Here is a 13,662-nt window from a genome sequence, read left to right on the forward strand (position 1 = left end):
TGCAAACACTACCTAATTCTTATGTTAATAAACTAGATGTATTTTAATTTATGTTTTATTTTTATATTAGAGGATATTATATAGAGGTTGTAATTTTCTGACCATTAATGGGTAACTTAACTATTTGAAGCAGACCTGAGTACGCAGTTTAATTTACTATAAAATCCATTAAGCTATAACAATAATTTTGGCTCCCATAGACTTTCATTGTTCACTTTACAACTATCATTTTTGCTGACTTGAATGGTTGTGTTGCAATTTTATGTTTTACCACAATTATGTGTCAATTTCTCATACCAGAATTATTTTGCAGATGCAATATACATACACCCAACTCTCTTGGACAATGACTGACACAAAGAAAAACGAAATTGTACAAATGGAAAATTTTGTTGGTAGCATATCAAGCTCTAAGGAATCTGATGCTGAAAATGTAGATGCAATAAAAAAATACATTGAAGAACAAGAACAAGAGATACTTTTGGGAAACTCTTCTCATGATTTAGAACCAAAAATAGGAAATCTAATTCAAGGTGTTAGTACCAAGAATAAAAATGAACTTCTAAAAACGCAACTTGATCCTGATGATTCTGATGCAATCACGCAGTCAGTAGATAGTGAGATAACATCAGATACAAAAGAACATGAGACATCCAAGGAGAAAAAAGAAATGATTGAAGCAGGCACAGAGTTTACACAAGGATGTCAGACTTCTGTATCCAAAAATATAAATAAGCAAGAGCTACAACAGTTACCTAATCAGTTGCAAGTAAATATTCAGCTACAGGATGCCAAACTGGCCAAGGATGATGTTCCTCAGTTAAAAAACGAAAGTCCAATCAATACTATACCAGAGAACCAAAAAGTTGTTGACTTAAATCATGGTGAATCTAATTCTCTCAAAGAAACTGACAATACAAAATTATCTAAGAAAGAAAATAACCTAGAAAGTTCAAATAAATCAAAATTGGTTTTAGATTGTGAAACAAAGCCAGCACTTTCTAGTTCCGAAATAGCTGAAAGACCCAAATTATTGCATCAGCTATTGACTTCTGAAACCTTAAGTAGAGAAAAACGGTATACAGATGAATTTAAATGTGGAAATTTAAATCTTGATAAAGTACATGCTGAAGAAACATTGGCCATAGCTACAAGTGTGATGGATATGATACTCACTGACACTGAAGCTACAATTAACAAGAAAAAAGTTGTTGGTGCCTTAGCCAAACAATGTGCTGAACAAGGTTAGGAATTAGGAAATATTCCTATTATTGGCTTATAATATAACTAAAATAAAAAAGGGTATTAGCTTGTTATCTTGCTTAATAATAAAACGTATTTTGTCTGTTTCAGCGAGCACCAGTGTATCTCTGACAATTGGGTCTAAGGTGGAAGCTAAAGATTTCTCAGAACTGTGGTACCCAGCACAAATAGTCGAGGTTGACTGTGATGAAATGGAGGTCTTAGTGCAATATGATGACCAACCTAAAAAGTTTGTCTTATATACATTTTTTAAAAAATAATCTTTTATCGTTAAAAAAAAAAGTATCTTCAAAATGCACATCTGTTTTTCAGATATAATGAATGGATAAGCATAAACAGTCCAAGATTAAGACCTCTCAATGTTACTGCATCAAAGCCAACCTTACCCACATCACCTGTAGTGCACCCCACAGCATGTGTCCCTGAACCTAAAGTAGAAGATAAACAGAAAGTGACATTTGCTGTGGGGGAAAGATGTCTAGCCAGATGGAGAGACAATCGCAGATTCACTGCAACAGTACATAAGGACTTAGGAAATGGTATGTACATTTTGAGTATTGGGTTCGGTTTTATATCATCTTAAGCATACTAAAGCGCGTTTTTTGGCACTTGCCCATTTTATAGTTTGAATCATTGTGTTTCCACCAGGTCCCTATGCACCACTAACCTAGTCATGGCCATGATGCAATGACACAACTATGTATGTATGGTTTGCCATATTGATGGTACCATGACACTAATGTTTTAAAGTATGATTAATTTTTTATTATTATTCATATTATCTTATGCTCGTTAGGTGGTTATGCATATTATGTAATAATGCTGAGAGAGTATCATGGTTAGAGTGATAATTACCTCTTATTCTGCTACATATTAAAAATTCAATTTGTCAATTTTATTGTAAAAATATTGTGATTTTAATGAATCACATATTTGTTGTTGATCAACACCCTACATGCTTAAAATCATGCGGGTTCGTCTTGCGTTCACTAAGCTTCTCTTGAGGATTAAGAGTGCATATGGAGACCAGAATCAGCAAGTACAGCAGGCAGTCAACCCTGTGTGGGATATCATTATAATTTTATAAATATTGTATATTATATAGGTTCTAAAGAACACAGGATTCTCGTTAAACTCGGAATACGGCCCTTTCTATGCTGTGGCTTTTACAAGTTACAGAGCGAAAGTTCAGTATAAATAGTTTTTTTTTTTTATATTTTGTTTTGCATATTTTTTTTAACAGGAAATTACGAAGTTATGTTTGACGATGGTTTTCAATGGAAATGTCCACAAACGAGGCTGCATAAGCTGAAAGAGACGAGCAAACATGATTACCCGTCGTTCAAGTGGGCCCAGTGCGGGTCGCCGCCGCCGAGCCACGCGGGCGCGCCGCCCTCCGCGGCCGCAGCGCCCGCCGCGCCCGTCGACCCGGTCGCGCCCGCCGTTCAAGCCCTCGCTCGCGTTCCATTGTTTCATACCCACCTATTTGATCCGACCCGCGATTATTTAGGTTCCAAGAGCGAGCGCCGCGAAATGAAGCGGAAGTTGAACATTAAGGAAATATTCAACATTGGACAGAAACGCAAAAAACCAGCGACAGGAGACAAAGAACCTAAAAGTATTCCCGTTTGTAATAATTCTACTGAAGAAATCAAGTCAGAAATTATTGACAGACCTCAAACTCCTGAAGCTCCTCCTTTAAAAGCAAATTCGTCCATAGAAAATAATTCAGCTGAAGAGATACATAACCCCATTACAAAGAGACCCTCTGTAAGGAAAAAACCTTTTATGAGGAAGAAGATCAAATTGAAAACCAAAACGAAAAAAGAAGTACCATGTTTTGATGACGTTAAGAAAGAAATACCAGGTAAAGTGAATTTATCAATTAATAATAATAATAGTTTATTTTTCATTCACAAAAGTACTTAATATACATGGAAGTTGAGAACTGGATGTTAGACAATTTTAGACAAAAATATATGTAAATAAAATACATTATTATCAACAACAAATCGACTAATACAGGTTGTTTGGTAGCTACGTGCAAAGCTTTAAGGGGGTGATAGCGACTTATATTTGAACATTTTTAGCCATGTCTTAGACAATTATTTAATTTTTTTTTAAATTTAAAATTTCGAAATTTTAGAAAAATACCCCGAATTTTATAGTCACAAGTCAATATTGCCCCAATGAGCGTTAATTTGTAAACAAATCTTTTATTTTGGATAGTTTAATGTGTATTAGACCAAATGAAATAATTTTGAAGTGTATTTCTTGCCACAAAAACAAAATGGAGGCATTTGAAATGACTAAAAATGTCTTAGGTTGGAACAGTAATTTTTCTGTGCCATAAAAAAAAATAAAAAAAAAACTTGAAATGTTCAAATATTTTTAAAAACATGTCTGTTTAGTGTTCTTTCTTTTAAGGTATCACTCATTCACATTGCTTGCTAAATATGAAAAGTAAAAAACCAAACTTAGGAAGCACTCGCTAAGAATATACTAGTCTAGAAATTTCACGTTAAAGGTACTTAACTAGTAAATTACATGAAAAAAAAGTAAAAAAAACATTAATCTTCGGTTTAAAAAAAATTACATTAAAAAATCAAATGTTTAAAACTTTCCACAATACCATCACAATACACCAAAGTCCATTACAGACTGATAAAAAAGTTTCAAAATCAAAGTTTTGAATTACGAACACCTGTACTTTTAAAAAGATACATTTTTAAATGTGGAACGTTTGAAATTTGTTGAACTTCCAATTTAGAATTTAGTCTTCTTCACGTATGGCAGGGTTAACGGTAATGGAGCATTGGCACGGCGAATGTACGAGGAGCTTTATCCAAATCGCAGATTACCCTATGTCAGGATGTTTCACAACACATTTCGTCGTCTCAGCGAAAATGGGATTCATCTTCCGACAGTTGGAGTGAATCATGGAAGATACAATGCAAAAATTCAAAATTGGAATTTCAACAAATTTCAAACGTAACACATTTAAAAATGTATCTTTTTAGGGTTTCATATTTTATTAGTGCTATTTTATAAAACCTTCGTTAATTATATTAATTGTCTCTAAGACCTTGGTTTATTTTTTTGTGCAGCATTAAGACCTAAATAAAAATTTATGATCCACAAACCTCCGACACACACTACACACACTTCAAAAAAGCCAACTTCAATAAAGCACTCACAGCCGTTGTATTTAATGTTTTTTACACTAAAAAAATTCCGTTATAATTCATACTAAGTAACACTATTTATTTACAAGATCAAAATTTAAAATGAGGTTAAGATTTATTCACTAATCCATACTTATATATATATATATATATATATATATATATATATATAATATTTTATATATAATTTTATAAATGCGAAAGTAACTGTCTGTCTGTCTGTCTGTCTGTTACGCTTTCACGCTAAACCGCTGAACCGATTTTGATGAAATTTGGCACAGAGATAGAATAGACCTTGACAAAGAACATAGGCTATTTTTTATCACGAAAAAGAGGCTTTAAGGGGTTGAAATAGGGATGAAAGCTTATAAGTACCTTTTATTCCAACTATGCTTTAATTTAACTATGCTTTAATTTCATCATAACCGCACTAAATACCCAGCACAAAGCGGGACTTTTCTGCTCTAGAGCAGAAAAAATGTATGAAAATCCTTAATTGAATCGTTTTAGATTTTTTTTATTGCACCACCAGAGGTAACACAAGTATTTTTGCTATAAAATTAGCTTGCATAGTGTAAAACAATCTAGTGTTAGGTTGCTCAGCCTGACGGTCTTATGAAATTTGACAGATTGCGTACAAAAAATTGTTGCTACCAATCCTACCAAAAACAGTAAGTAGCCGTATATATAAAAAAAAAAAACTGTGGCCAACCTGGCACCCATCCGAAATTTGACAGATCGCGGGTAAAAATATCTGGCCCTATTCTACGAAGTGCAAAACTCGAACTTCGTATGTTGCCGTCCCGCTGACGCTTATGTCATTTAATACGCGAGTGAAAGGGACGGTGCGTTACGAACTTCGAGTTTCGTAGTAGCCCCTCTGCTACTGGCTACTAACTGCCAAAAAAAAAGTGTTTTCTCACAATCGAAGTGAAGAAAAAAGTTTTCACCTGGAGACTAAAAGTCAATATAAAGCCTCGGATAAAAAGACACCCTCGCTAAAGCTCGGGTGGCTAACCACCTCGGGTATATCAATATATACCCTACTTTACTGCCCTACCTTATTTTAGTCCCTCGAAAAAAATAATACTAATTAGCCCACATTAAAATTCGTTCTTTGTTTTTTATGCACTTATAATAACTTTTCTAATAACATTCCGAGTCAGTAAGCTGGCTTAAAGTCAATGTGAAACATTATCTATGTTAGCATTTGTCACCATGGGTGTTCTTTATGCGCTTATTTATCACATTTATTTTATTTACTTTACATTCAGATGCTGTGGCAGCTATAATAGGTACAGTAATCAAAAGTGAACCTTTAGAAGATGAAATAAAGACGCAACAAAATGCAATAGACACGAAAGATTCGAATGCGAATGACATTAAGCTCGAAGAGCCCTCTCCAGACGAACCAACCCAGGCATCAGAGACCAGTACAACTTTGGAACAACAAAACACTGAATATGTAAGGAAGAGTTTCAATATTTTTTTTTTACCAGTAGATATCTTATATATATGTATCTCTTTCTCGTTCTATCTCTATTTTTACGAGGAGGTGGAATATTGCATTTACAAGGTGGTACCACTTTTAAAGCTTGTTTCACTACTCTCTAACAGGCTCGTGATATTTTCTGTGGCAAATGTCTGCGATGCCGCCCGTCTATTTTTGATAGAAAGTACATCTGACAACATGAGACAAATTTCACGATTTTGACGTGAAGTTTAAAGTCGTGAAACAGGGACGTTACCTTTTTCTTGATTGTTATTATCTACAGAGTTTTTTGGGGTTCAAATTCTTCCGGAATATTTCAGGTCATTGGGTAAGATTGACTGAACGTCCTGTGAAGGTTTTCCATTGGAATTTTGTATTTAGAGTGTAGTGTTACACTTTTGATGCCGTACACTTTAAACATCGATCAATATATGGAAACATTCGTGTCACAATTTAAAAATCCTGAAAAACATTTACCCGGCGCTCAGAAAAAGTAACCCAACTATCTGCTAAACTATTCCGTAACTGTTTGATTAACCGGTAAAAGTGAATGAAAGCAAGTTTAAATATATTATGCTATAGTGATTTTATGACAGGCTTTGATATATCATCACGAGATTTGGTCAAATGTTACATGATTCATTATCTTTTGCAATGGGTACTTCATTTTTACATACTTATCTTCACTTTCGTTCTTTCTTTTCTTAAGGTACCAGAATTAGAATCAAAAGTAGAAAATTTTAATATGCAAGATGAAGCAAAACACGAAGAAGTTATAGATAAAATAAAAGAAGTAATCACAAAATTAGAAGATGGTATAAATGAAGTCGAAAAGAATGACATAAACCAGCTGCAGCAGCAGTATTAGAAGTAGCAGCGGAGGAGGCGCCGCCGCCTTCGACGTCGAACGACATTGTAGACAAAGAGAAGCGAAAAAAGTCCAAAGTGAAAAAGAGTAAAAAGTTGAGACTCATGCAGGAGAAGAAAGAGAAAAAACACGTGGACAGAGTCAAGCATCAGTTGGAGGAGATGAAGAAACAAGTAGAGGCGATGCGGAAGCAGATAATGCTGAAAACGGAGGAGTTGGCTAGTTCTCGGCGGGGTGGGGGCTCGGGGGGCGAGGCGGATGCGGCGTGCCTGCTGCCGGGCGAGTGGTGCTGCCGCTGGGTGGACGGCCAGCCGGCCGGCGCCGTCAGCGAGGTGCAGCACGACGCGCGCGGCGACGCGCCCACCGACAAGCCGCCGCTGCCGCGCAGAAGCGTGCAGGTAGGCCCCTGACTACTCAGGGCTCATCGTCACACACGCGCCTGTCGGCTACAATAATCTGGTCGGCGTAGATTGCTTATTGACCGAGCATTCTTGACGACAAGGGTCAATAGGTACCTATGTTCCAAATGGTACATTTTGTACATGAAACCTTCCAATTTCAATCTACTCTATCCTGTTCTACCCTGGGTAGAATCTTCCGACTTCCCCACCGCTATTGTTACCTTACTTCTTTATTCAGATCCCACTAGAACTATTGCCTGCATGCTATGTACTACAATTGGCCATTTTTTTATTTTTGTCGATATTTTTTTTTCTCAGATTTCAATGCAATTTGATGAATTGGTAAAGTTGCTTATTATGACCATGGTAAGCCAATTTCACACTATGTCCTACAAATTTTTCCATTCAGTTATACAAAATGTATGGAAATTTCGTAACTAAACTGAAAATTTAGTATAAAATGAGGAACTCAAAATGAAAAAAAAAACGACGTCAAAATGAATAATGGCCCAAATAGCTTTTTTGGGCGCCTAAGGCGCCTAAATAATTTGTCTGATAGTCAGTCAATGTCACTGAAATAGTTTGGACGCAAGGGCTGGCAGCTAAATAATTTGGCATATTATATTTACCTTACTCGCACTTTTTGGCAGTTGACGTCCGACAACTACTGACTAGATCTGTGATTTGATGGTGGAGGAAATTCGAGGCTTCAAGCACTTAGTTACATACTCGACTCAATTTTGTACACCTCGGTGTTCTCGATCTCGAAACTAACTCGGGAGTTCTGAGTTTAGTTAAGCACGAGACGCGAGTCCTAACTCGAGTCAAGTCATAAAATATTACTTGTCTTAAACTTAACTTGAATCTTGAGCAAAATTGTGATTTGAAGACTCAACTAAAAGCAAATTATACTCTACTAAGGGGCTGTTTCACCATCCATTGATTAGTGTTAACTGGCGGTTAGGTGTGATGCCGTCTCTATTTATTTTGTTCGAATAGACGTAGACGGCATCACATTTAACCGTCAGTTAACACTAATCAATGGATGGTGAAACAGCCCCTAAGTGTCGAGCAATACTCGTACAAGCAAATAAACTCGATTCGAAGGCTTCAATAGAAGTTTTTCCCTCACCTAGTAATTATGTTAAACTAAACGCTTGCTACTCATTCCTCGTGCTAAAATGCTATTGTGCATCGTTCTGTTATGTTTCTTCTCATTTCCGACACCCAACAAGCGGCTCGCCTAATCTAACGCGAGGTCAATCATTACTCTTATACTTTATATTGTTTTTTGAAGCGACATGTGTTTTCTCATAGGTAGAAGATAATAGACTGCCGCCAGGGTGGACGAAGCACATGGTTCGCAGAAGCGTGGGACATTCCGCTGGCAAATGGGATGTCGTTTTAGTCAGGTGAGTTACCAATTTGGATAAGTAGTTTATTATTGTCGATGCTTAGGATTGGATTTAGTTTTTCATCGACGTTCGCACCTATATACGTAACGTATACGTATATAGTACGTAACGTATACGTTACGTATATAGGTGCGTTTATCGCCGCGCGCCGTGCTAGCCGAGCGACTTCTCGTAGGCGTGGTATGATCAACGTTACGGTACTCGTTATCGTCGTTCGAGTACTAAATCCAGCCTTATTATTCCGATAAGGTTTGAATTTGAAGGTTACAATATGATATTCGTAATTCTGCACGTACCTATTATAAAGACACAGTAGGTGAGCGTTCGAACCCTGTCCGACGATCTTAAAACCTATTTCGTTAAAAAATACTTTACATACCGAATAAACACACGTAATTCGAAATATGACATAATATGCCCATATGGTCAGCGTTTCGGCCGTTTCGCAACTTAAGCTATTGGGACCCCACGTCATATTTCTATTTTTACAATTTGAACCTAGTCAACAATGTCAATCAAGTAATGTTCACATTTTTTATGTCATATGTAGGTATAGTACGCCAGGCATCACGAGGATAGGACTCTTAAACATCGAACTGAGAGAGTCGTTTGTTTCAGCCCCGATAATCGGCGGCTTCACACGAAGAGCGATATGCGTCTGTATCTGGAGAACAGCGGGGACGAGAGCGTGCGCGGCCACGAGGCGGCGCTCCTGGACTTCGGGATCCACCTGAAGCTGGCGCGCCGGCTGGGCTGGGTGCGGAGCAGCGCGGACGGCGCGCCGCCGCCGCCGCCGCCGCAGACCGCGCCCAGCACCACCTCGCCACTCGTCAAGCGGAGAAAGCTCAGCCTCAACACCAAAGACGACAAACTGCACAAGAGGCGGCGAGAACTCAAAATCAAGATTCCGAGACTCGTTATGGTAAGTGATTTTGAATGCATCAATTTCTTACCATTTAAGAATCCAGGGGTCGAATAAACACGCTTCACTTGTAACTGTATCAATGGAAATGAATCTCTATAACCTTGTGTAAGCAAGGTGTCTTCAAATTCCCCTGGAATATTTCGGCAGGTTGTTGGGTTCGTTTATTGAAAAATCTGTAAATGTTTTCGGGATTCATTAATTGTGGTCAACAAAGTTTCCATACATTGACTAATGTTCAATGTGTGCCACATCAAAGGGGTGTCTACATTTTGAGTTGAAAGTTCAGATGAAAAATGTTTACTTACAGGGGCATTCAAACTTATCCTTATTTTAAGAATTTTCGAAACGGCTCCAAGGATTTCAATGATATGTTATATTATATGTGTTTTCGGAGGCGAACGATATTTTATAATGTATAGCAAAACAAAATAAATATTCATGTATTTTCAGAACTCTTCTACGGTTAATATACCTAAGGAGAATGACGTGGATCCCGAGCCATTTGTCAAAGAAGAAGCCACTCTAGACGGTGCTAGCATTAAAGATGGCTTTGGTAAGATTTGTGCTTTAATGTTCTTAATGAGAACTTTATATAATACTAGCGACCCGCCCCGGCTTCGCACGGACAAAGTAAATAAAAAAACGGCTAAGTGCGAGTCGGACTCTCGTACGAAGGGTTCCGTACCTATACAACATTAGACATTAGCATAAAACGGCAAAAAACCACGTCTGCTGTATGGGAGCCCACCTTAAATATTTATTTTATTTTAATTTAATTATTTGTTTTTAAAGTACATTTATACAAATAAATAGGTACCTGTTGCCGTTATTAATATCGAGCAAAAAAATCACGTTTGTTGTATGGGAGCCCCCTTTCAACATTTATTTTGTTCTTTTTTTAGTATTTGTTGTTATAGCGGCAATAAAAATACATTATCTGTGAAAGTTTCAACTGTCTAGCTATCACGATTCATGAGATATTGCCTAGTGACAGACAGACAGACAGACAGTGGAGTCTTAGTAATAGGGTCCCGTTTTTATTACCCTTTGGGCACAGAACTCTAAAAAGGTCTCTAATCAAGGGCACTTTACATTCTTTTCTCAGCACCATTTACCAAAAACTACACCCGACATGAACGAAGCCGGGGCGCGTCAACGTAGGGTAAATGCATTTTTTGGTTAGATGGATATTTTTAATTTCGTAATATCTTTTGAATGGAATGTCCGATTTGAATAATTCAAAAAGTAATCTACAGGTATTGAAACCGTCTTGAATATAAAATTATTTATTTGGATAAGAATTAATACAAAGGTATGGATAACATGGTCTGATTTTAGTCGTAATTTCTGTCAACTTTTAAAATGTAAAAAGTAGTTATAGTGAATAGTAACATAACTACAATAGTTGGACATATGGTATCGCGAAGTTTTTTGTAGATCTTGATGTATTCTTTTATATCGTAATAGTAGATTGTACAACAAGAGCATAAAACGAGCCATTTTACCCAAGACGTTCATATAGCCACCCGAGCCGGTACGGCGAGGGTGGATAGACAAGTCAAGGGGAAAATGGGTTTAATGCTCGAGTTTTACACTGTTTTTTTCACTTCGATGGCGAGGAAATGAAATAACAACAGTGGAAGCAATTGTTCACTTACTATGTACATTTTATTTTTCGTGCATTACTATATAATTATACATTTTTAGTTTTATTGATTTATTTTGATTGATTTTTAGTTTTATATAAATTAAAAATGTATTAAAAAAATACATAGAAACTTCTTTGTTTGTGGCTTCTGACGCCTGATTTTTATGACGCCTGATTTGATTGACCTTGGTCTTAGACGAAGATTTTATTTTATGCACTAGAGCATACAAAGTCATTTTATGTCGCCTAGATCCAGCATAAACACGAACTTTACGAGCATGAGAAGTAAAATACATTTTTTTGTTCTATAATCAATAGTTTGTACAGCGCGTGCGATGAAAGATTTACACCGAGTTACATTATTGTAGTTTTAGTACGGAACCCTAATTTTTTCTGTTAATAAATATAGCCTATGGCCGCTAACCTTGCTAAATTTTAACTGGTCGAGTCTGATGTTTGTGAGTGTGGCGTGGGCATTGCAGACACTAATCATATATTTCTCTCATGTCCTCTCCATGACAACTCCTTCCTTTATGAATAGCTTACTTTATGAACAGCTTAGCTAACTTATTGAACATATTTATAAATAATAAAGATATTAAAATTTTAATATGTATTCCTCATCCCACTAAATTTAATTTGTCATGTGTACCTATGTAAAATATCTTTATGTCTTTCGCTTTAATCCCATGTAATCTTCTGTTGAATTCCGTATTCCAAAATCCCGTATTTTCTATTGATTTCGTTTCCTTACTTTTACGCGTCTGTAGCGGATGCGCAAACCGCGCAACCCAGAAAAAAAAAAACAAAAAAATAGCCTATGGCACTTTGGAATAGTTAAGCATTCTAATAGTGAAAGAATTTTTTAAATCGGTCCAGTAGTTTTTGAGTTAATTCGTAATAAACATCCAAAAATCCAAAGCTTTCCTCTTTATAATATTAGTATAGAAAAGTTCGTAATTAATTGTATATGTTTATAAATTTTCAGTACATGTGGGATCCTTAAAAGTTCAAGTGATTGAAACTCTTTTACGCTGTCCAGCTGAAGGATGTTTTAAGAATTTTCGTAACACTATGCTTCTTAAAATGCACATTAAACATTATCACAGAGAACTGAGAAAAATGATGGGCGTCACGCCTAAAGTTCTAGACTTAGCCTACGCCAGGACGCGGCCCTCGGAGGCCGAGATGAAGCGGCTCAAATGTGAAGCGCAACAACGGATAATCAAAGTAAAACTACCAAGACTACATAAACGTATAGTGGAACAGGTTCCCGAACCGCCAAAAGACGTCAAGATTGAACCTACTCCTGTTCCACTTTCTACGCCACCCATACCTGAGGACACCGTTCCCAAGCCTCAAGATTCACCGAAGCTCCATAGTGCACTAGTAAATAAGCCTACGAAACGTCCCAAGGTGTTGTTGCCGGTCCGTAATCCAGAGCCTGAGCCAGTCGCCAGTGATGACAACACCTCAAACGATCCCCTTCCTTTCATTAAACAAGAGACTGTCGAAAGCGACCCTATCATTGAACCGAAGCAAGAGATGCCAGACCTGTTAGACTTCGAGACAGCCATATCGACGCATACCGTGACTAGGGTATTCAATGGGGGCAGGAGAGAGAGGCGGCGGAAAACGTTCGCGGCGATAGCGAAGGGGGGGAGTGAGGAAGAGTGGGGGGAGGACTCGCCGGACTCGCGCTCCAGCAGCTGCGGTTCGCCGGACTCCAAGCGCGACGACGCCGAGGCCGACCTGCTGCTGCAGCCGCTCTCCTCGCCCTCCAATGACGCCGCCGCCGATGCCTACATGTTCACCGAAAGTAACTATCCCCTTACGCTTATGAATATTAACTACCGAGAGCTCGGAATTGCATATCTAATGGTTGTACTGTTCGCACGCTTTTTATGCGAACGGTAAAGGTCGAGTCACAAGATCGTCACAAAATTATTAAATACAGGTTAGGTTGATTCAATAAATGACAATCTTGTCTCATAAACTTATAATCTCCCAAATGTAGTTTAAAAAATATTAGCGAAATGTTCAATCATGGTGGAACTTCCGATATGGCGTTGAACAATATGTTCCGTAGCGTTAAATCCGCAGTCAGTCATCCTATGTCGCATAATTTTAGTTCTAATAATGTCATTTTTTTCTTTAATAATGAAAACATTATGTAGTTACACATGTACTTGTTCACAAAATATCAAAAGGCTAAGAATGGCACTCATACAGTGACAAGTGGTATTACTTTCGATCAATTAATTTGTGAATCGACCTATACAACCACTGCATATGCAAGTCCGAGCTCTTGGTAATTGGCATTGATCATTTTTTTTACTACTCTTTTTTATTTAAGATACTGATTTGATTATCTTGGCATAAAATGGCATACTTAAATTTAAATATTTTTTAAGATATCAGATACGACGTCTCGTAAATTACACATGGCGGCTGAAACCAAGTGA

At 37.2% G+C, this 13,662-nt stretch overlaps 1 protein-coding gene across 1 annotated transcript in view; it reads left to right on the top strand.

The window, feature by feature from the left end:
* The first annotated feature begins 318 nt into the window (after positions 1 to 318).
* LOC141438972 (uncharacterized) overlaps positions 319 to 13,662 on the top strand; it is a 29,181-nt gene continuing 15,837 nt past the window's right edge. The window contains 11 exon segments of the mRNA XM_074103061.1: positions 319 to 1,244; positions 1,354 to 1,492; positions 1,576 to 1,802; positions 2,507 to 3,130; positions 5,723 to 5,913; positions 6,650 to 6,781; positions 6,784 to 7,206; positions 8,527 to 8,621; positions 9,243 to 9,546; positions 10,000 to 10,102; positions 12,186 to 13,016. Coding sequence (XP_073959162.1) covers positions 347 to 1,244; positions 1,354 to 1,492; positions 1,576 to 1,802; positions 2,507 to 3,130; positions 5,723 to 5,913; positions 6,650 to 6,781; positions 6,784 to 7,206; positions 8,527 to 8,621; positions 9,243 to 9,546; positions 10,000 to 10,102; positions 12,186 to 13,016 — 3,967 coding nt within the window. The 5' untranslated portion in view covers positions 319 to 346.

This window comes from Choristoneura fumiferana, chromosome Z (assembly GCF_025370935.1).
Source record: "Choristoneura fumiferana chromosome Z, NRCan_CFum_1, whole genome shotgun sequence".
In the NCBI taxonomy this organism is placed as follows: domain Eukaryota; kingdom Metazoa; phylum Arthropoda; class Insecta; order Lepidoptera; family Tortricidae; genus Choristoneura; species Choristoneura fumiferana.